Source organism: Eulemur rufifrons, chromosome 4, assembly GCF_041146395.1.
Source record: "Eulemur rufifrons isolate Redbay chromosome 4, OSU_ERuf_1, whole genome shotgun sequence".
In the NCBI taxonomy this organism is placed as follows: Eukaryota; Metazoa; Chordata; class Mammalia; order Primates; family Lemuridae; genus Eulemur; species Eulemur rufifrons.
This window is the reverse complement of record NC_090986.1, coordinates 76,022,621-76,046,154: the sequence shown is the minus strand read 5'-3', so window position 1 is coordinate 76,046,154 and position 23,534 is coordinate 76,022,621. Positions and strand designations below refer to the sequence as shown.

Here is a 23,534-nt window from a genome sequence, read left to right as displayed (position 1 = left end):
AAGGCCTTCGTTTCCACCTGGAGCGACCCCTTCTTCCTTGTCTGAAAGGAGCCACCTGCCCGGTGTCAGAGCGAAACCAGGCCCAGCAGGGCCGGTGGGGGAGGGGTCCAACCCTAACGGCCCCACCTGGAAGCAACTCAGGCAGGAGCGGGAGAAGGAAGTGGTCCTGTTGTTCCTCTCTAAGTACACAGCTGTCCTTTGGCTCTGGGCTGGGGCTGCTGGGGACACCGTTTTGTGGTACTGTCTCTCGTCTGCGGCTACTGTGGGGACGGAAGGGGAGCTGGCTACTGAGTTCGGAGTATGCACATTTTCCACCCAAAGCAGTCCTTAGGGCGGGGGAGCCTGGCTCCCCAGGTAAGGAGAAAAGGTGACCTCTGTCCTGCCGAGCCAGGCAGCAGGGTGCTGAGCTGACGAGGAGAAGAGCTGCTTTCTTGGTTCAGAGAGAAGGGAGGAAACACAGTGGCCAGCCACAGCCAGGTGGCCCCGGGCAGAGAGCTGTCCGGAGGTGACCGGGGCGGCAGAGCCGGGTCTGGGCAGGACACGCAAGCTGTGGGCTGTGGTTGCGCTTCAAGTAACTGCACCTTCGGCTGCACTGGGGGCGTCGTGGATGTGGGTGGTTCCTGTTGCACTGGTGGGGAGAGCGGGGTGCCTCCCTGTCTCCTGGGGGTGTCCCTCGGGGCTGCTGCCCCCTGCAGGGGGCAGGGCTGCACGTCACTTGCACTGGTCCAAATTGCCGTCAGGAGTCCTTGCTTGGTCGGCAGCCAGGGACGCAGCCAGGGACGCCTCCTCGCTGTGCCACAGACCATAGCCAAAGTAGATGGCAAAGCCTGCGGGCCGACAGCAGAGAGACAGAGCGTGAGCGGCCTGGGCCAGGCTGCCGCACGGCGGGGCAGGCCCAGGAGACAGACAGCGGCCGCCCCAGGCCTTGTGACCCCACAGAAAATCCTCTCCCACGGGCACCAGCCCGCAGCCAGCGGCCCGCCCGGCTGACTTTCTCCATCTGGAGAAACCACATGACTCTTCAAATGGAGTCGGCAAAGGTCACTGTCTGCTTCCACATTTGGCAAAGCCACACGTCCTTCTGGACAGCCTCACACCGAGGCATTTCCTTAGCAGACAGGGCGGCTGGGCCAGGGGCCACAGGAGGGCACTGGGCCCTTCAGCCGAATTCCCTGACCACCTCTGAGGCCCTGAGAGTCCTGAGAAGTCACACTAGTGCCTCCTGGGGTGGGATTTCCAGCAGGTGCTAGAGGTCCCAAGCTGTCTAGACAGCCCCTGCTACCCCTGTTTTCCCTATGTAACTGGCCCTCAGAACATAGGAGACATTGAGCACCTGGGGACAGGTTTCACGCAAGAATCCATAGCCCAGTTTCAGCTGCCAGGACTCAAAGGCCCATGGTGGGCTCCAGGGCCACCCACCCAGGAACTGTGGCCGATGGCCAGGGGCCATCTTGGGCGCTTGACACAGGGGAGCAGCCCTTAAAGGAAGGACTCAGCAACTCAGTGCCCAGGAAAGGACCCAGCGCTCCAGAACACAAGGGCTTCCCCAGGGAGGCTGGGAAGAGGCATCTTCCCCCTTCACTGGGTCCAGGACGTGGTGGAGTGTGAGCAGCTCTCTCCCAGGGAGGCTCTACGGAGACGCCTGTCTAACTAGGCACGGGCTGGACTTGGCAGAGCATGAGGACCCACCCCTGGTGCCTGCAGAGAACAGGGCCACAGGGCATGTGCTGCAGACGAAGCGCCCCTGGAAAGCCCTGGGAGACCAGCCATCTGCCCACACCCAAACTCGGGGCTCAGAGTCTTGGCAGGGCCTGGGTCCCAAGGGGCGAAGGTCGGGGCCAGTCTCCTGGGCATCAGCACTGGGGACTTGGACAGTGATGGAGGAAAGTGAGTCCATCCCCTCCAGCCCTGGGGTGAGCAGCCCAGAGAGGGTGGGATGTGGTCAGTCCCATAGGCCACACCCCAGTCCTGGTGACCTCACGTGGGAGCCCCCCTGCCCTGGCGGCACCTCCCATAGGCTCTGAAGTGCCACTTTCTACAGAGAAGACGCCAGCAGCAGAGGAGCCGGGGTAGCCCGGTGACACTCACACCTGCCAGAGCCCTCAGATCAGGTGGCCAGGTTGGGGGGCGCGGGGCGGCACAGTCCAGACTTCCCATCTGCAGTGAAACTAACTGGCACCTTATTGACAGTGGACTCATCGCCTTGTTCTTGTAACATCAAGCTCTTGCCCAATGGGATAACCAGCTTGGGCCAGAGGCAATGAAAATGAAAAGTATCTAAGAGGGAGGGGAGCAGCCACAGCCTCCCAGGAACTCAGTATTGTTTTCCGGAGAACTGCTGACTACGTGTTTCACTGTGGTACGAAATCTGAACGGAGGCAGACTCTACGACACTAATCACCCAGGGGAGCCCGAGAGAAGCCAGGACCCTGCACGCGCTGGTCTCAGTGTAACATACCCACGAGCATCCACACGGCAAACCGCACCCAGGTGCCCCGGTCCAGCTGCATCATGAGATAGACGTTCACGAAGATGCTCAGGACGGGCAGCACCGGCAGAAAAGGCACCTGCAGAAACATGAGGCGGCATCAGACCTGCCGGGGTGGCAGGCTCAGTGACGGTGCCTGTTTGAATCACTCAACAAAACTACCTAGTGAAGGACCGTGCACCTGAGAGTCACGGGGGCTGGTCAGGAAAGGTGGAGAAGAGGAAGTGAGCGCCAACCTCCACCCTGCACCCCAGCACACATGGGCAGATCCCAACAAATGGGAATTTGGTTCTAAGCCATGAAATGCCAAGGTGAGCACCATCCTAATTTTCCTCTCACGTTGTTCTCTAGAAGGGACTAGAAGGGGGACTTCCACTTCATCTCTAAGGTCTGACGATTCAATTCTTTGTATAATCAAAAATGCAGATGCCTCGCTCATCTCCAAGGCTTGGGAATGACATGCGACCCACCTGGACAGACATTTACGAGAAGCCACCGTGGACAGGTGCACCTGCCACCTGCAGCCGGACCTCTCTCGGCAGCACTGCCTGTGCCTCGGGGCTCCTGCCCCATCTGTCCCCCGAGGCCGCTGGCACCCAGGCCTGGCCGGGCCCACACAGGGCCAGCCGGCCAGCAGGAGGGCCAGTCTGTGCCCTGCCCCCTCCTTGAACGCTCACCTTGAACGAGAGCTTGGTCTTGCTCTCAGGCTGCCTCCAGATGATGACGGTGACCAAGATGCAGAGGAGGACAGATCCTGTGAGCATGAAGATTGCCCACAGCTGCCTTTGGGTCAGAGCCTCCTTCCCGAGCACGGCCACGATGCAGAAGATGATGATAAGAGTGGCTAAGAAGGACAGAAGAGAGGGGTGCAACTCAACCGTCTCTCAAGTTCTTTCCCACAATAGCCTCGGTTCCCCCCAGATCCTATCAGGAGGGAGGCTCGATTTCTGAAGGAATCGGCCACAGTTGGGACAGAACTACGTCGCAGTCCGGTGGCAAGACAGATGTGCGTGTCCACGCTCGCTGCCCCCCACGCTCGCTGCCTCGGGGCCGCGCCACGCCAACAGGCAAGACCCCACCCAGACTCCGCACGGGGAAGGGTAAGCTCTTACCTATGAGGCTGGTTGAAACGTTCACAGTCAGCCCAGAGAGTTTGGAAGGCTCCATGTTTTTGGGTGAGAGTATGGTTTTCAAAGAAAACATCTCTGCTTCCGGCAAGAAGCCCGTCTGGGAGTCGTTGGTGCTCCCCAGCTCGCTCTGCTCTGCCTGATCCAGCTCGTCGGATGTTCTGGCCATCTGGTACACCAGGTTAGGCTGCTCCGGCTGATACCTGCAGAGAAACGTACCACGTGACCACCATACTCTCCTTTAAGCAGGACGTGCATCAGCTCAAGCTCTTAATACGCCCTTACAGGTAAGCTGCCGGAACACAGGGCACAGAAGGGGAAGCAGGTGGCCAGAGTGGCGCCCCCTCTCGCAACGCAGAGACAGGAGCAGAGCCCGGATCTTGGTGACTCTGTTTTGGAGGAACGTGACCTCCACGGTGGGGCATCCCAGGGGAATGCCCCGGAAGGGCTTCTTCCACTCTGAGAAAGATATGAGGCCTCTTCCCACAAAACGCAGGCTGCAGGGAGCTACAAGGAAGGCCAGAAATAGAAAGCAATAGCACTCGATCATGCGTGGCACGGACAGCCAGGGAAACGTGCCTGCGGGCTGATGGATTTGAGAAATGCTGTCTGTGTGGCTTGATCGGATCAATTTATTTTACAACTCCAAGTGCCTCAGAGTAAATAACTCTATGTAGCTGGGTGAAGGACCGAGCCCGTGGTGCAACTGCCAAGACAGAGCTACCTGCCGATGAAGCCCCCGTTCTCCACGAGGCACCTGATCTTCCCACCCAAAACAAGCAGAGTGCAAATCTTTTCCACCAGCTTTGAAAGCAGAGTGCTTCGTGAATTATTTTGCATATGATCACTTCCAAGAGTGAGCATGAAGATATTTAACCACTTGCGCACTGATTCACTTGTGCAGCACCCCTCGGTCCATTAAGAAAATGAGGGGCCTTAGAGGACATTCTAGCATTAAGCCTCTGGGAAGGAATAAGGGGTCCACAAACTCGTTTCAGCTGATTCCACACAGCCACTACTAAGTCTTAACCCAGGTTTTATGTAAATTAGCTGCTGAGGACATTCAAAATGGAATCAGTGACCTTGCAAGTGCAAATACCTGGAAAGAAAGGAGGCAGCTCTTGTGGGGAGACCGACACTGAACGTCCCCCTGAGCACGTGTTCCCATGACGAATGCTGCCCTGGCCACCCCTGAAGCAGAGCCCTCTCCTCCATAGCAAAGGACACTGGAGTCCAGGCATGCGCTTCGGGAGTGGCACTGGGGCAGGACAGAACACCGGGGCACTCGCTGGGCCCAGAGCCGCGTTACTGCGACTGTCCACGGGCGTGCCCAGCCCACACGACACTAAAACAGCTGGAGCCTGGTCAGCGGGGGCCGCTCCACACCATACAGTGGGACTCACTCCTCCAGCCATGGTGCAACGAGGCTGCAGATGCATCACACTGACCCAAGTTTCGCAGGCTCTGGAGTCTCCCACTTCCTATCAGGGCCAACCCCAGTCTCCTCCATCCTAAGAACCTGGACCAAGGTGCCGTCATTACCATAAGCCTTCAAAACCTCTGATCCTGGGATCCAGACCCAATAGTTGGGCTGAGAACCTGTCTCTACCCTCCCAACATCTAGCCAGAAAAATGAGGACCCATGATAGAGGGATGTGAGGGGCCACCCCTAACCCTTCAAGGACGTCCTCCCAACTAGACGCTCAACCCAGACCCCACCCTCTCCTCCGCAGCCCGGAGAGAGTGATCACCAACTTGAAAGTTACACCTTATAAACAATGTCAACTATTAAAGGTTACCAGGTGTACCGCCATACATACCGTAAGACCAACACGCAGGCGGCCACCAAAGAGTAGGCCAGGAGAGTGCCAATGGACATGAGGTCCACCAAGTCCTTCAGGTCAAAGAGGAAGGCCATCACAGCTGGGAAGAGACAGATGTCAGGATGGATGCATGGCCCTCTGCACATGCCAACGGCCAGGCCCACCACCCACCCGCGGTGCAGGGCACACAAAGGGCACTGCTCTTACTCCCACCCCTGGCCTTGCCATGGAAAGACTGGCTTCGAGGGAAGACGAGCTCATGATTAAATCACACGCAGTCCTCAACTGACAGTAATACTCAGTATCATTTGTTCAGAGGGTACTTTCATTTTTTTTTTTTTTTTGATCCTTGTGGCAACTTTGTAACCCCTATCTATACCTCAGATGGAGAAACTAAAGTTCACACGGGTTAGGAGACTTATCTAAGTCACACAGCTCCTAAGTAGAAAAGCCAGGATGTGAACTAGGTTCTTGTGACTGAGTCCAGTGTGTCTTCCTCTACACAGTGCTGACTTGCAGACAGCCCAGTGGATCCATCCATCATCCATCTTCTGCCATCCATCCATCCATCCATCCCATCTATCCATCAATCATCCATCTTCCATCATCCATCCATCCATATAGTCATCATCCATCTTCCATCAATCCCATCTAATCTGTCATCCATCATCTATCCATCCATCCATCCCATTCATCCATCTTCCATCAATCCCATCCATCCATCCCATCTATCCATCAATTTTCCATCTTCCATCATCCATCCATCCATACCATTCATCATCCATCAATCCCATCCAATCCATCATCCATCCATCTCATTCATCCATCCCATCTATCCATCATTTGCCATCTATCCATCCATCCATCCATCCCACCTATCTATCCATCCATCATCCAAATCATCCCTCCACACATCTTCCATCCTTCCATCCAGCACTGACACAGACTGTGCCAGTCACTGGGTCCTAGGCAGTCACCATTGAGCATGGTGGACCACAGTTCTGGGCCTCTCTGAGGATCCTCCCACAGCACAGACAACAGAGCTGGGTGGCAGAGAAGGGCAAGTCTGTGCTCTGAGAGGACTCCCAGAGGCTCTAACTCAGGCAGGTAAGCAGGGAAAGGAGAGCTGCTCTTCATGTGTGAAGTCACTTTACATGGAAGAAATCTGAAGAGTCATCCCCAAACAGTATCAGCCCCTGCTTTTAAAAGGAATTAAAACATGCATGCTTATTCGAAAATCTTTCGTAAGTTTTGTGAGAGTATGTATGTCTATTTATGTGGGTGTATGTCAAGTTTTCCCATTTAAAAAACAACAGGGCTAGATCTACTTTGGGATATTTTCAAATCACATGCAATCAATACAAGTTAAAACATAAACACAAAACCGTTATTTTTCCACAAATATCTCTCGAGCCCTTCGAGATCACTGCAACTAAAATACATTTAAATTGAGGCTAAATAACAGGATTATGAGCTAAGAGGACCTCCTGATAATTAGAAGAATATCCAACTGTGCATGCCACAGATGCCTACGTTCCTACTCAAGGAAAAACTGGAGACAACTTTCTTCCATGTGAGGTGATTTTAGAAAACCGAATACTTATTTACTGCTTCTACCAAATTAAAAGAAGAGTCAATCCTCGATTTGGTGAATGGCATGAACTTCACAGTCACTCGAAAGATAATGGTTTGATGGTCTTTATCAGCATGGGAAGGAAATTAAAGGCCTGCTTTTGTGAACACTGAAAAAACATTTACTATTCCAAATCCATAATCCCTTAACTATTCTGGCCACATAGGGTACCCCTCAACCTGGCCACTGCAGTCACTCTCAAGAGCTAAAATCACACAAAACCCGGTGAGCGATTCACTCATTTCAGACGGTCGAGTGTCTCACCAGTGGCCACTGGACAAGTTGCTGTGGTACAAATTGTGACCGGTGGCAAGTGCCCTAACTTGCCAAAAAGAACCACCACTCTGCTCAGACCCTGGGAGGAGCTCAGCCACTTTGGCATAAAAAACAAACCAGGAGTCAAAAGCCAGCCCTGCCCTCGCAGGTGGGCACCTCCTCTTCACCGGGGCCTGCACTGCTGCGTCTACACCGTGGGATGATGCCTGCCTCTTGGGCTGTAAAACGCAACCGAGAAAGGAGGAAACACATGAGACAAATCCATCTAGATTGTCCTCTCGGTGATGCACCTGATCTCAGACGGTGAACTTCCTCTGGGTGCCACCATGTATGAATGCGGGCAGACGGCTTCATCAGCAACACCCTCAATATCCCAGGGGAATGAGGGGCACACTTTAGAAAATGCTGATCGTAAGGGATGCTTGTTTTCCAGAGAATTCGTGTGCGAAGATACACGGACACTGAATTTCCAGGTACTAACAAAAAGTCGCCCTTGGTGTGCGCCACGCAAGAAGTCAGCTGGCAAGGTCTGCTCAGAGAAACACTCTGAGGCAGGGAAGGACAAATGGCTACATAACAGAAAAGTTCAAACTCTTTGAGAATTCCATCACATCCTCTGCCAAACTGGCCTCTGCCTTTGGTCAAAAGGACAGGTATCTTTCAATGAACCAAGTCCAAGTGTGCCAAAAAGACCAGTTAAAATTTCTCACGGACCAGTACGATTCCAGATGTCTCCCTAGGGAATAATAACTCAGTGGTGAAAACGGCATGTGCAGTGAGTGCCCGCACTTACCAGCGATGGCACCGGAGGTTAACGTGGCGATTATTGGTGTTTTGGTCCTTTCGTTGATTCTGGCCAAAAATTTAAACAGCAGTCCATCTTCAGCCATGGCGTAGATAACTCGAGGCATAGGAAACATGGAGCCTAAAAGACTAGATTGGGGGGGAAAGGCAAAACGTGTGAGCAAAACGGGCTCCTCAGGGATACGGGCACCACGTACGACCATGCACAGCTTCCCACTGAGGAGAGGGAGCCCCAATTTCTCACCAAGAACTGCAGTCTCCCACACCGGGAGGCCCACAGCTAGAAGACCTGGCATTTAATAAATCAACCCCAGAAAAAGCACACGCTGTCAGTATGGACTGCGGTAAAGAACGGGGAACACCTAACACCAACTGAGATGAAATCCAGTCGTAGTCTGTATGGAAGGGAAAGCGTGTATTTCCTCCTGCAATTGTTTCTAGCTGAGCCAAACAGAAAACACAAGCACCACTGCACTCACAAGGACTTCTCTGTGGCGAATCAACATTTAGCAAATAGTTCCCACTGACGCGGGCTAGTGGGAGACGCCAGGGCAAAAATGTTTCTCATCACAAGGCACTTAAGCCCCTTTCCTAAGTAGCCCCAGCTTGACCGTCAAACTAAGGGCCAAAATATGGGGCTCAAAGAGGGGTCTGGTCCAGTGGCCAATATTAGGGACAGAGGGCTGGAGCCTGGCTGAGCAGATGATGCTGACAAGTCGGCCTCGGTTCTTCGGGATGAAAATGTCAGAAACACAAACAACTCTTGGGATGATTAACAGCAACAACAAGGGGGGAGAGCCACCATTGGGGCTGGGGTGCTGGCTCTGTCTCAAGGGAACAGGGATATTAGCAGCTGACCCGTGTCCCACAAGGCCTCACCCGGCCTGCGGAAGCCTCTCTCCCTCCCGACCTCCAGACTCCCGGGGGAGAAAGCCTCTCTCACCTGGTAGAAAGCGCACAGAGGGAGCCCACGGCCACCGCGTACTTGGCGCCTTCCCAGCCCACGTGCTTGAAGGCGTCGGGCAGGGGGCTGTCCTTGTCCAGGCAGAAGTACGGCATCATGAGCGTGAGGGCGGCCGACACCCCGAAGTACGCGACGAAGCAGATGAGGAGGGAGGCGACGATGCCCACGGGGATGGCCTTCTGCGGGTTCTTGACCTCCTCGCCTAGGGGCAGCCGGGGGTGAGCCTGAGCAGGGCAGGCGGCCAGGGGTGCAGCCTCCCTGAGTGACACCCAAGGGCAGCCGGTGCCAGGGGGCCCACGCACGCCACAAGTAACGGCCCCACAGTGCTCGACCCTGCAGGATGCAGGACGGGGTCCTCGGGGCTTCCGGGAGCGGGGGCAGCACTCAGTATCACACACCAGACGGCCCACGGCCCGGGTGGTGTTCTCGGCCTGCAGATCGCGGTTCAGCCAAGGAAGAGACTTGTTTCCCTTGGCAGAGAAAACCTGGGAGGCTCGGTGGAGCCTGACCAGCTCAATCCACCAGGATGACAATGTTTTTAATGGCCTCATTTCTCCCGGATGATGCATAGATAGAAAATCAGGCTGCAGCTACACAGCCATTATCCCATTCCAACAGCAGGACCGTTAGTCACGTTCCTGATGCAGTTTCCTGCCAGGCACTGCCACTCGGGGAAGTGCTAAGGGGGGAGGTATCGGGGATTAGCAGGAAGCTGCAAAAACACATGTCACTCGCGTGTGGGAGCGCGGCAGCGGGGAGGGCAACGGGAGGGGCAGCGGCGAGCCCCGTGCAGCGTCGCCCTGTCTGCTGGTGAGCAGAAGGGGACGGTGGCGGACAGACGTACCTGTGGTGGCGATGCAGTCAAAGCCCACGAAGGCGTAGAAGCAAGTCGCTGCCCCTGACAGGACACCAGAGAATCCGAAGGGCATAAATCCGCCAACACCAGGCAGGCCTCCCTTTGTGTTACTAGAAAAAGAGCCACGGTCAAAATCACAGCACCCGTGCGCAGTCTGGCTCCAGGAGCAGCGCTCGTCTCCTGACGAGAAGCGATGCCAGGCAGCCGCCGCCCCCACCGATTACGGCCGCCTTGCCCAGGGCTCCAGACGCCCCGCCCGGGACCTGGGGGTGCTGCCACCTGCCACGGCGTTCCAGCTCCGTGGGCAGCAGGCCTCTCTGCCCTTTGTGACCCAAAACCAAAAGTGTGCACAGGATTGCCCTTTCCAGAAGCATCTTCTAAACAACGACTTTGGCAGAGAGAGGCAGGGGCTGCGGTCGGGGGGTCCACTGTGGCTGGCCCCACCCCCTCCTCCCCAGCACCCTCAGAGGGAGACACGGAGCCACCAGTCAGGTGCACGGACCTGCCCCTGGTCCCATACTTACCAGTAACTAAACCTCAAAACAAACATTTTTGGAAGAAACTCAGGTTAAAAAAAAAGTGAACTGTCTTAGTCTTAAGCACCCACGTGCACCAGGCAGAGTCTAGGGGGCCGGGGTTGCGCAGCTTTTGCCAGGTGGGTGGGGACCAGGCCCGGCACGGCCCTGGCACACAGCAGGGCTCGGCACATTATCTGCTAAATTAATGAATGCAAAGTCAAACAAGCACAGTTTATAAATGCAGATGTCCAAAAGAAGACCAGCTCCTTAAATGCTCAGAAAATAGTCCCAGTGACTCTGACACCCATGACCGACGCTGTGCCCACATTCAGCACGGCGCTTCGGCCCATCCCAGGGCACCGTAAAGTCCTCCAAGCCCCTGCTCCCTGCCGTACAGAGCCCGGCTGTCCGTCACCCCCACATGCTGTGTTCTGGGGCTGCATTGCATGGTCAGTCCAGGTGGCTTCCCTGGCCACCATGTCTAGTTCCGACGCATGCTGCCCCTGCCTGTCACCAGGTAACCCCAAGCCTTTGGCACCAGCACTCTGCTGCCTCCTGAAAGGCAGCTGGACCCCTTCCAGTTAGAGGAGGGGCCCATGAGGATGATCACCACCCTCTGTCCCTCCCACTCGACCAGGCTGACAGCCACCTCCATCTGACTGCACAGGACAACCTGCCCTAAACCACATCACTTCCTGGCACGAGACGAAGAACCACATAGGATATATATAAGTGATAGATGTAGGAAAATATGTTGCCAAACAAGAGCTTTATTTTGTCATCTTTGCCCTCTACTACTAAAACTCACAACCAAAGTACAAACACAAGCAGCCCAGGAGAAGTCAGTCAGCAAGGCGGCAGGACTCAGTCTCCCCGTCCCGACGGCCCACTGGCCGGCCTGCTCCCACTGTGGACATAAACCAGCCAAAGAACGTGGGACACCCTGGTAAGCAGACTCCTATTATTCAGTGGCCTCGGCTTAAAACAAAACAGGTGACAACCACATGGCTCAGGAGAGGGAGGAGGAGACCCCAGGAGGAGGGGAACACGCGAGTCAGAATGTCTTCTGTGGGCCGGGCCCTACCGCCGCCGGGATGACAGACGCCCAATCGGCTCCAGTCCTAAGGCATCAAGAGCTATTGAAATGGCTGCAAATACAAATGCACGAATGCCAGCATTGATGGTGTGCTTCAAACATCACTAAAGCACAAGCACCTAGAAAGGTTTTGAGAATTCCATTTCTGGGGAGGTGGAGAGTGCAGGGACTAGATACAGAAAGAGACCGACTGGCAGAAGCAGCAGGGCCCTTCCTCACGCAGACGGGCAAAGCACAAATGACAAGGAAGGTGGGGAGAGAGGGAAGCCAGGGGGTGTGGGTGACCCACAGCGGGAGGAGGCAAAAGGAAAGGCTTCGTAGTTGGGTCTTCAGGACTGTGGCGGGGGAGGAATCAGGTACACCTCCAGGCCGTGGGACGTGAGTGACAGGTGAAGGTGCACGTGAGCAATGATACCTCGACACCTGCTACACCTGCTCTGCGTACTGCGCTGCCGCACACCAACGTCGGCAGGACCCAGGCGCTGGGACGTTGGGCAACCACAACAAGGAACAAGAGCCTGATGCTAAAAACAAAGTCCGCAGGGCACGCGAGTAAGAGAAAAATGCAGGGTGCAGGAGAGAAAGGGAGGAATGAAATATACATGTATTCATTTGCCTGCGCTGATACAGAGACAAGCTGGAAGCTGACACACGCACACACATGCACACACACCCGCAAATAACAGAAAGGTTTCCCTGTCGGGGTGGGAGAGGAGGGAGATGAAGAAAGGAATGAGAACAAGATTTCTCACGGTAAAACTTTTTTCTAACATTATGATACGTGAGCAAACCATGTGCATATTTTACCTATTCAAAAATCAAATTCAACTTTTAGGAACAGTTTGGGTGACTGATCCCAGCGGCAGGGTATCAACAGAATCCTTTCTATAGAGGCTCAAACCAAAACATTTAGAAATATTTTTTTAAGTCTCTCTATATAATCAATGATTAACCTGCCATATGCACATGGTGGCTGTGTCCACTCACCATCTGTCAACTCACACACGAAGGCGGGGGGCTGCTGCCCACGGCCACCATGCGGCAATGTCGCCTCGTGACAAGGTGAGGCAAAATCCAGGTCTCACTTCAGCGTTCTTTGCCCTGCAGAATGGGCGGCCAGCCTTTCTACATTCCACCCAACCTGCCACTCAGAAGTTAGCAAAGACAGTATCTGGAAAAGCAAGGGGGCCAGGGCCGGGCGTCGCCCCCGCACGGCCTGTTACCCCTGCGTGAGCCGTGAACGTCTACTGCAGGGCTCCCATGTCCTGACTTACATCCGCCGCCCTGACATAAACTGCTAGCTGTCCTCAAAAGCCACACGCCCCTGTTCTTCTACACAGAAATGGGACCCTTAATTATTTTAGATATATTTACTACCCATCTAAGAATCAAGACTGTTTCTCAATTTCGATAGCTACAAAATGTAGCCATTTGACAAAGTGCTGATCAGGGAGATTTAAGCAGATATGGTGTCCACACCTGCTGAGAAACGTCTGGGGATCTAGTGGGGGTGCCCTCTCCTTGCCCCTTCTCCTTCCTGCTTGCTGGAGCAGGAGGAGCCAGCTTGGGTCCTGGGGTGACCTTAGAAATGTGGCCCATGGACAAAGTCATGCGATGGGAGGACTGGATCCCTGGCCCAGTTAAGTGATACTCTGGACTGACCACCAAAGAGAACCACAGCTTGATCTTGTTGAAGCCAATGTTACTTTGGGGTTTCCACTCTAATGGACAGATGCCTTGCACACTTTCTCCACAGGCTTCCATGTAGGGTCGCTGCTTTGCTGCTGCTGTATGTACAGAACGCTGGATAAGAAAGCCAGAGGTAGCACAGGTCAAAGGCAGGGAGGAACCAGCCGGTCTGGGAGGTAACACCCCTATCACAGACCAAGACACAGACTGACTCCAGGCTCCAAGGAGCCTTCCCAGACAACCACGGGAAGAGCATCCTAAAATCACAAACCCAGGGTGGTCAAAACTGCCTCCAAACCCACGCACGCTGAAGCTCCTCCACGTTACATGGTCTGGTTGGGAAGTGCCCTACTATTTCAGGGAGACAAGCAATTTCATGCAAGACTACAAGGCTGTTGTCAGAAATACAAATCTACAGCTGGAAGAAAAAGAAAAAAAAACAACGATGCTTAAAGATTTAACAAAATGAAAGAGCAAGCTCGACTCTAGTCCTGTAGAGCTCTGCCGATCCCCTACCGTCCCCAACAGCCGTGCCCGGGCCTGGGGGGCTGGGCCTGGCAGCGAGGCCATCAGATGTAACCTGCGATCCTCGGGCCGGGGCAACAAATGCCGCTTTGTCTGGGAAGCTGGTACAGTTCATTATCACCAGGGCGTCTGTGTGAGGATGACCGATGAAAGTAAATACCATCGGCTGGCACAAACAATCTCTTCATAAAAATAATAAAATTAAATCTTGATTGGCAACCAGGACATGAGAGGTACCCTCTATCTTTCATTCCTGACCTATAAATAGCAACCAGTAAAATATACTCTCAAAGTTTTCAAATCGTATTTTGAATTGGCTTCACTCCACCCTGAATTAATGGGCACTGATAACTTTGGCATAAATATGACTCCGGAATGCTTGGGAATGACCTCATTTCTCTGTAATAGAGTTTAGGAAAGCAAGGCTGTTTTTATTTGAACTGTTAATCACATGATATTGGTGTCAGTGAAGTTTCATGTATCATATGCAATAGTTTCCTGTTTTCGCTCCAGTAATAGCTTCCAGCCCCGTATCAATGCTTGGAGGACGCGGCCGGGCACCTGGCCCTAAATCAATGACCCAGTTGCTGCCAATACCCCCAGTGTGAGACAGCGCTTCTCAGCCTTCCTTACAGTCAGGTGTGGCCACCGCTAAGAGTCCTGCCTGTGGAACATGGCAGAAGGGCTGTGTGTCTTCCGGGTCTGTCCTTGACAGCCCCAGGCACACTCTCTTCCACGGGCTCTCCTTCCTGGGAGAGCTGGGCCGTGCTTGTGCCCACAGGACAGCCCTGACCAGGCAGACGAGGACAACGTCCCGGGGGTGATGGAGCAAGATGGAAGACATCTGGTTCCCAGAGGCCTGTGGCAGCTGAGCTGGCCAGCCAGGCTGACCACTCATTTCAGAACCTGAAACATCACTTCAAAGGCCCTGCATTGTATGAGGGTCTCTTTATCACCCCAGGTTAGCTTTCAGCCCGAATTAAAATAGAATCACAGATAAAACCCAACCCCCCACTCTCCATGTTGGGACCTGTAGAGTCACCTGATTCATTACGACTGTTTGGCTCTGCTTCCTAGATGACCTGAGCTTGCTGGAAGGCCTGAGAAGGCACAGGGTGGAGAGCCGGCCGCCGCCCCCAGCTCTGGTGTCCACGTCGGAGACGGGGCCACAGTTGTCAGGCGGAGGCAGCGCACGTCAAACGTGGGAGGAAGATATTGTTATACTCATATTTTGATACTTCAGTAATTCTGAAAACCTTTGGCCAAAGTCCCACACATTTCTTCTTCCCTCCGTGTTACCACTACAATAGGAAGGCATTTAAAGGTAAAGTGGCATCAGCACCGCATCTCGGAGACAATCTTTGCTGAATACAAAACGCAGACGTCGGCCATGAAACAGAACACGAGGAAAGAGAGATTACTGAGCGAGTCCGACGACGACGATCCTGAACTACACACAATTTGGAATTAGAGCGACGATTTTGATTTCCTGAATCTTTCTCATCATACAACGTTCTGTCCGATTCAAGGGAATAAACCTTCGCAGAAATTCCAAACATATAAAATACCCTCGGCTGCAAAAAACGAAACAAAAACATTAACAAAATGTATTCAAAGATGTTTTTCTAAAAAGGCACACACTGTCCTAGCCTGTTACAGCCCCAGATTCACGTACATGCCGTGAAATACCAACATGGAGAATGGCCACACGCGAGGGACAGAAGAAACAACTCACTTGTTCAGACAGAGATGGCCGGACGTATTCTGGAAATCCTCCTCCGTGAGCTGCCAGTTCTTAATTGATCCTTTCACGAATCCTGACACCATGATAAAGCCCAGGACCAGGACGTTGACACAAGTGAATATTTTGTTGACCATGGCCGACTCTTTCACACCAAGAGTTAAAAGTCCTGAAAAAGTGCACAGACAGGAGACCTTGTCTGAGTGTTCACCACACACCGCGTGGGCCCCTCCTGGGATGGGGGTGGGAGGGAGACAGAGAGAACCAGGATAGGGAGGAACTCGTCGTCTTTCTGGGGGCAGGAACCTAAGTAACCCGAGTCCGAGGGTGTTTCACAGGCTCTCAGAGTTGGTCTTCCGGATCCCCTTGAGAATTGAGGACGTCACCCAAGGGGCACCCATGGACTGCAGAGATCTGGACTGTGACAGTCAACCGTCCACGGAAAGCCCCTTGCAGAGGGTGCAGGGGGCCTCGACCCGCCCACCAAGCCCATCCTTTGCACTGAAATGACATTGCTGGGAAACGACTTCAGAAGCAAACCCAGGAAGAGATGCTGTGCTCAGTTTCTTGGTACAATGAGAGTTTTTCAGAGGATGAAATTATCCAGATTTACTTCGGGATGTTTGTAATACATTAGCAATAACAACTAACTGTGGTTTTGGAACCACTAACACACATGGTTCCTCGTTGGGCTCAGTGCACATAAAATAAAGCCTGAGCTAAAGTAGCTCTAGCTTGTAAACAAACTCACATTAAAATAAAAAGTAATAAAAATGCACAGGAACCTCTGACAGCGCTACCTCTGAGGCACCTCCCACAGGACCACCTTAGTGTGAAGACACCATTCAGGGACTTCCATGGCCGAACTCTCTGCGGCACAGAGAGGGGCTGATGGCAACACCCAACCACCACCATGATCTGAGACCACTGCTCTGCCATGGAGGCCTGTCATACATTTTAGAATAAAAACTGCTGTACCCGTGAGATTGAATTCGGAAGTGCAGATGTTAGAAGAGAATTGGGTAGTTAATCACGGGGAGACACCTTGCCATGCATCCCTCCCTCACACGTTTATTATTATAAAATAAAACCTTACTAGTGCAACAAACATTTTCTGATACATGTTTCTGCCAGCTGGACCAGAAATACTGCCGAGACCAGCCTGGGCGAAGTTATTTCAATTATGTGGTGTGTAAAATAAGGCATGCCATTTTAAAGACTCATCCAAGATTTTCTAACCCCAAATATGAATTTATTTGCATTTCAGCTTCATGTTTACGGAGCCCCATGGAGCGAAGCTCCCATCCTGCTGGCCGAGACGCGGACACATGTCGCTAACTAGGAGTTGCCGTCAGCTGTGTTCAAGCAGTGTCTGGAATTTTAAAATTCTGTGACCACAATTTTGTCATGAAACTTATTTATTTAAAGGGTGTTTTGATGGTTGTTAGGTGTAAAACCATCCGAGACGCCGTCAGACGCCCCAGGCACACATCAGTGTCCCAGACAGACCTCATTCCTCCACATTTTCCTGGCTGACGAATGACCACTTTCCTTGCCAACTGGTCATCCACTGAGTCTAAAGAATTTTCACCCCTGGGTCACTTGTGCAAAAAGCCTGCAGCACTGAGAAAATCTTACTCCACAGTTAAACTAAACACCTGAGATTCTCCTTTAATTAAACGGTACACAACTCAACAGCTATGAAGCAGGCCAGCTCTGTGTGAACCTATGAGAAGCCAATCAAGACATCTGCATGAATTACAAAAACAGAGCAGAACAAAAAGAAACGGTGCGGAGGGTTAAAGAGAAAAGGAAGGAAGGAAGGAACTTCACAGGGGCCTGCCATAAACACTGTGCCCATGGGTCCGACCTGGCTTCTTTGTCAGTGTGTGCTTTACCTGTCAAGATGAGAATTATGATCACGGCGAATATGTCGGGGTTTTCGGCCAGCACCCCCGGGGCATTCAGGCCCATGTGTGTCCGGGAGAACTGCCCGATGGGTCTGCCTAGGAGCTCATCGAACGTAGCGCTCCAGGCCCTTGCTACGCTTGAAGTACCTGCCACAAAACACACAGCAGAGGGATTCAGGGAAAACAGTTAGCAGATATTTGTCATCAGGCTCCACGCTGACAGCATCCAGTCGGGGGTAATTGACAGTGCGTTGGAATCTCACAGCAGCAGCCAGACCACAGGGTATGCGGGGCCAGGAGTGAGGGTCAACCAAGGCTGGGAGTGAGAGGTAGGAGAAGGCTTCTGGGGCCTGGAGAGGAATGCACATGTACACTGTGTGCATCGAACACATTGACATCCAAAGAAAAATTTTACGAAACAATCACCCTGACCACCTGGGAGGCACTCGGATCGTATGTATTTAATGCTACCTATTGTATCTCATTCAAAAAAATACTGATGACAACTCATGAAATTGATTTCATAATGCACTCTTGGAGTACATCTGGCAGTCTGGAGGAACATCGCTTAGGAAGCCCCTTTTCCAGGACCCCCTTGGCAACCGAGTTGATGAGACCTGCACCCCAATAACATGATTCTCCCAGCAAGAAGAGGGGCCCAAGGAGATCCCTGAAGCGGTAGCCCCCATCTCAGGGACAAAGCCAGCTGCTCATCTCAGAGCAGGCATCAGCCACCTCTGCCACTTTGTGCCTGAACCTAAGGTGGGGGTCACAGTGTCCCCAGAGTGCAGGACCACAGACAAAGCCAAGCCCTCCTCGTTCTCCCCAAACCCCAAACTCCCCAGCCTTGAGGAACTCAGAGGCAGCACCCAAATGCCAACAGTAGTTGGCTTCTCTCTCTCTCTCGTTTAATTTTAATTTTTTTTTTTTTTTTTTTTTTTTTGTGAACGAGTCTTGCTCTGTTGCCCTGGCTGGATCCAGGACTCTGCATCATAGCTCACTGCAGCCTCAAACTCCTGGGCTCAAGCGATCCTCCTGCCTCAGCCTCCCGAGTAGCTGGGACTAGAGGCGCACGCCACCATGCCCAGCTAATTTTCTCCTGTTTAATTCTGAAAAGAGTCACTGTTGTATTTCTCAGGAAACATCAAATACCACTCAAACTGGTGTTTCTCAGGAAACGTCACTAAAATTCCAGTATTTGCATATAGCATTTTCCTTTATTTTCAAAGTGGGCCTTGTGGGTGACTAGGGTCTGAATTAGCCTCAGAACTCTGCCAGAGTGATCTGCATAGAGATTCAATTTGGTTATTTGGTCTCATGCTGAGTACTTTTCCAACAACTGAAAAACGTAAACACATGTCTTCCTCCTGAGTAGCCAATCTATTATGAATTCTGTAAAAATGGTCTCACTGTCTCCCCGCCATCCCCACGTGGCCAGCTCTGCAGATCCGGCTCCCAAGCCCCGTCCTGCCGGATGGGAGGGGCTACCCGGCCTTTCTTCCCAGCTGCCCCCCTTCCCTTTTCTGCATCATGCCTTTTTAAAAAATTGTTTGCTGCAAAAACTGCCCTTCCCCCGGAGCTAAGGCTGAGAATAAATTTTCATAACACATGCAAACAGTCTTACACAAGAAAATAGTACTCTGGCAAAGACTCTTTCATTTGTTGGTCTAGAAGCTGCAAGCGCTTCATGCTTAATGTATATTTTATGCCCAGGTAAATCCTCTGGAAACATAACGGTCCATTTAAAATAGCTACAATCCCACTGAGAGACTTCAGCTTGTGAGAACCATTTGTGGTTATAAGTTTTGATGCTGAACTGAAAAAAAAAAAAAAGATTATGAATTTTATTTTAGAACCCAGAAGAGGAAGCTATGCGGGTCCTCGGCAGATACTGCAGCTGCTGAAGGAGAGAGAAGGTGCTGCTGCCCTGCTCAGGGCTAGGGAGTCCCAGTGGGAGCTGATGCCCAAGCGAGCCAGGACCCACACGCCTCAACTTACCACTTCTTGCTGGTTTTTGATAACGTTACTGAAAAGCTTGCTTAAAAAAATAAAACTGAATGTTTAGGAGGCATCTGTATTTTTATTTCTGTGAAGTGGCCATTCATATCCTTTGCTTATTCTTATGTTCAGGGGTTTGTTTCTTTTAAGTCAATGTGTTCAACTTCAGCTGTAGTCAAAATGCAAAGAACGTTAGAGAGGAGCAAAGCATGTCTGTCTACAGAGCTGACAGACCTTTCGTTTCTGGCTGCCTTGTCTGCTGGGTGGCTGTGTTTACAGCTGATGCCCGGGGCTGGCAGTGAGGGCCGGGGCCCCGGCAGCGTGGAGAACCACGTCGACAAAGGCCTTAAAAAATACGCAGCCCCACTTACAGAGACATTCTGCTTCTTCAACAGTTTAAGAAAAAAATCATGGCTATGCCTGAAGACAAAAAGTAATTAGCTGTTTGTAACAACAAGAACACAACTGGAAACAATCTAAACATCCCATAAGGACATCCAGCGAATTCTGCTGTGCATGTAAATCTATACAATGGTGTGCAACCACTGGGAATACTACTCTAGAGTAACAGCTAACAGTATGAACTGTTTACTATATACCGTTGTATGAAGAGACAGACTGTATCAAAATATATTACACATTCCAATTCGTAAAAGTAGTAACAATGGGTATTTCTACTTTCCTCTTTGTATTTTTCTTTATTTCTCAATTTTTTCTCCTTCAGTGAGAAGTATTTAATTATCAGAAAAAAATGCTAAAAGAAACTAAATACTTCTTAACAAATTAGAAACATCCTGTTAACTCTATGTCACTCTTGTTAACAGGAGTGACCTGCTCGTGGCCTGGCTTGGTCCCTGCACAAGGGCACAGGGCAGGGGAGGCCGAGCCAGTATGGTGATACCCACAGGCTACTTAACCTTCCACGAAGGGACCACAGGACGTTACGACAGGCCAGCCAGGAGGGAGCTGCTGCAGAGGAGCCAGACTCGGGGCATGTGGGGAGGAAGGTGGGCACCGGCCCACATGCTGGAGGCAGCAGCCGGCAGAAAAGCGGCGGAGGGCGCAGGCCCCAGGCCTCTGGGACCTACCGATGATGTAGGAGAGGATCAAGTTCCAACCGGTGATGAAGGCCCAGAGCTCCCCGACGGTGACGTAGCTGTAGAGGTAGGCCGAGCCCGTCTTTGGGACTCGAGCACCAAACTCGGCGTAGCACAGGCCAGCGAGCACCGAGGCCAGGGCAGCGATCAGGAAGGAGATGACGATGGCAGGGCCCGCATCCTCTCGGGCCACAGCTCCGGCCAGGACGTAGACGCCGGCTCCCAGTGTGCTGCCCACCCCAAGGGCCACAAGGTCGAAGGTGTTCAAGCAGCGGGACAGCCGGCTCTCTTCCCGGCTGCAGTCCACCACCTTCCGCCGCAGCATCTGCTGGCCAATGTTGAGCAGTACTTTACACCCCATTCTGCTGCTCAAATCTGCCGAAAAAGAACAGAGGCGTTGAGTCACTGCTTCTTACTCACACATTACCCTCGTCTTCTCCATTACCGAAACACAGACAGTCACCAGGGCTTTTATAACCATTTCCTGCTAAAATGTTTTAATTCTTCGAATTCCACCATCACTTGTCAGAAGAGCACGACTTTTTTTCCAGTCTTGGGTCTCACCGGCAGGTGTAGAAATGTCCCGGCAGGGCCAGGTGCCCAGTGGACTTGACTCAGGTCTCTGAGCTTCCACACTGATTCCGGTTGCTCTTAACTGAGAATCTTCCGTGGGCAGAAATTACCCAGGATGGGGAACACAAATTAGTGACATTGTTTCTACTCTCAGAAATCACATAATTTACTAGGAAAGACAAGGTGCTCATTCAAGTACACTGTAATGGGAGGCAAACCAAACCATATCATGATTATTAAAACCCAGAGGTCTTGAATAGCAATGAGAATGCTTTTTAGATCTTTCTAGGATCCTCTGAGCATAAAGACCAAGTTGTTTCCACTCTAAGTTAACAGAGAGTTAGGGCCAGAGCAGAAAACTGTTGGGTTACTACAAGCAGAGGCTTTTCCCGACCGTCACTACTGGAGGAAGCACTTGTCTGGGCTGAATGTGGCCCGCTGTGCTGAGTGCTCCCAAGTGCTCCCCACCAGGGGACACGTCTCCATCGCAGGCTGGCTCGCGTCATCCCCCTGTCACACGAAACCTACCCGTGAGGGCCCGGGGACACCTACGTTGCAGGAACAGTGACCCCAGGGCAGCCTTGGGGCTGCTCTCCTCTGACACACGATCCCACCTGCCCAAGCGGGAGGGCACCATGGGTGACCCCTTGGCCGGGACCGGCCAGCAGCCATCCTCACAGAGGTGCGGCTTCACTCCCCGCTCCCTCGGGTGGGCTCTGCAGAGACTTCCTCCCACAGATGACAATATGGAAGGGGGGGGACACACGGGGGTCACTCTGCAGTGAAGAAGCCCGACACCTGGGCTGGCGATCAAGGCCAACAACAGTGACAGCTACATTGACTGCGTGATGTGACGAGACGGGAGCCTCCCCTCTGCGGTCCTGCCAAACGCAGGGCCCCATTCTAGTCACGGGGAAAACCATCAGACACAGCCCAGGAGACGGACATTCTACAAAATACCCGCCCAGGTCTCCCAAGGTCATTAAAACAAGGAAGGTGGGAGAGACCGTCAGGGCCTAGAGGAGGCAGGAGGACTAAAGGTCACATGGGGTCCTGCCTGGGCTCCTGGGACAGAGAAAGGACGTCGGGGGAGACTAGGGAAACCTAAATAAAGTACAGACATTAGTTAGTAACGCGGCACCAACACCATCTGTAACCAGTGTAAGATACACGTTAATAACAGTGGAAACAATGAAGGGTATATGGAAAATCTCTGTGGCATTTTATAATTTTTCTATAAATCTAAAACTATTCTAAAACAAAGAGTTTATCAAAAAGATCTAAAACAAAACAACAGCATGTGCGGAGATAAGCTATCGTCATGATTTTTGGCTGCTGAGTTACAGGAAAATCACTAATATTTCCTCTTATCAATTGGTGTTTACTGACCTAAACTTAGCTACAATTAAGTCATTGGAAAAGAAAATAGTCTCAATGGAGCTCAGAGGTCTAGAAAAGTCCGTGGCTGACCCCGCCTGCCACCCTGTGCGCCCGCAGCCGCTGTGGGGGGCAAGTGCGGCGGGCACCCCACTGGGCCGCCGGGCTCCAGGCTGCAGGGCACCCGGGGTGTCCTTCCTGCATTTTACCCAACCGGCCAAGAGAAGAGAAACAATCTCAGGACTCAGGACACTTTTAGCTAGAACGGGGAACAGAAATCATCTGATCCCGTCCCCTGTTATTCACATACAGACGAGGAAAAATAACTGGGAGAGCCAAGTGTCAGAAGAGGTCGCGGCGCCCTGCAGGTGCGGTCGGCCATGCCTCATCTGGGGTTCCGGCGGCATCGTAGGTGGGAAGGAAATGACACCAGGGCGCAGCAAGCGGGGGAGGAAATGAGAGGAAATGAGGAGGGAGCACCATTTGTGGGACGGTAGCGCAGTGGGACAACCAGATACCAGGGTGAGAGGAGGCAGGACAGGCCCGTGATGCAGACCAGAGAAGCACGAGCAGAGCCCAGAGCTTCCCAGGCTGCTTTTGGCAGCGCGTGGACGGTCTCTGACAGCTCTGGGCCAGGAGCCAGTGTGAGGTGCCTCAGTGAGGCAGCCATGCCCGAGGCCTCCTGGGCCGTTAGGAGAAGGCTTCAGGGTGGCAGCAAGGTGGAGGAGGAGGAGGAAGAAGAGGAGGGGGAACCAAGGACTTGCCGCTGCCGGGACACCAGGGCCTGCGGAAGGCTCCCCACTCTCCAGCCACCACAGGGGGCGATTTCTCCCGGATCTGCCTTTTTCTTTTCTTCCACACAGGATTTAAGCTGATTTATGCAAGTCAGATTGTAAATCACGACAAAGCATTTAGCAAACCACTACTTGGATAGTAGGTCGCAAGGGAAGGTGTAATGTTGCAACATAACTTTCAGCAAAAATGGCTGCAAAGTGACTTCTCAACGTCACTTTTTGTGGGGAGAGGAGTATGTTAAGCA

The 23,534-nt window shown here is 52.5% G+C and overlaps 1 protein-coding gene across 1 annotated transcript in view; it reads right to left on the bottom strand.

Moving 5' to 3' along the window:
• Positions 1-470: 470 nt before the first annotated feature.
• Positions 471-23,534, bottom strand: part of SLC7A1 (solute carrier family 7 member 1) — a 33,220-nt gene continuing 10,156 nt past the window's right edge. Inside the window, exons 2-12 of the mRNA XM_069467393.1 lie at positions 20,537-20,920; positions 17,439-17,597; positions 15,535-15,709; positions 9,960-10,081; positions 9,095-9,317; positions 8,141-8,280; positions 5,436-5,538; positions 3,601-3,818; positions 3,166-3,332; positions 2,459-2,567; positions 471-827 (exon numbers count right to left, since the gene is read on the bottom strand). Of these exons, the coding sequence (XP_069323494.1) occupies positions 712-827; positions 2,459-2,567; positions 3,166-3,332; positions 3,601-3,818; positions 5,436-5,538; positions 8,141-8,280; positions 9,095-9,317; positions 9,960-10,081; positions 15,535-15,709; positions 17,439-17,597; positions 20,537-20,906 (1,902 nt within the window). The 5' untranslated portion in view covers positions 20,907-20,920 and the 3' untranslated portion in view covers positions 471-711. The remainder of the gene's footprint in view (positions 828-2,458; positions 2,568-3,165; positions 3,333-3,600; positions 3,819-5,435; positions 5,539-8,140; positions 8,281-9,094; positions 9,318-9,959; positions 10,082-15,534; positions 15,710-17,438; positions 17,598-20,536; positions 20,921-23,534) is intronic.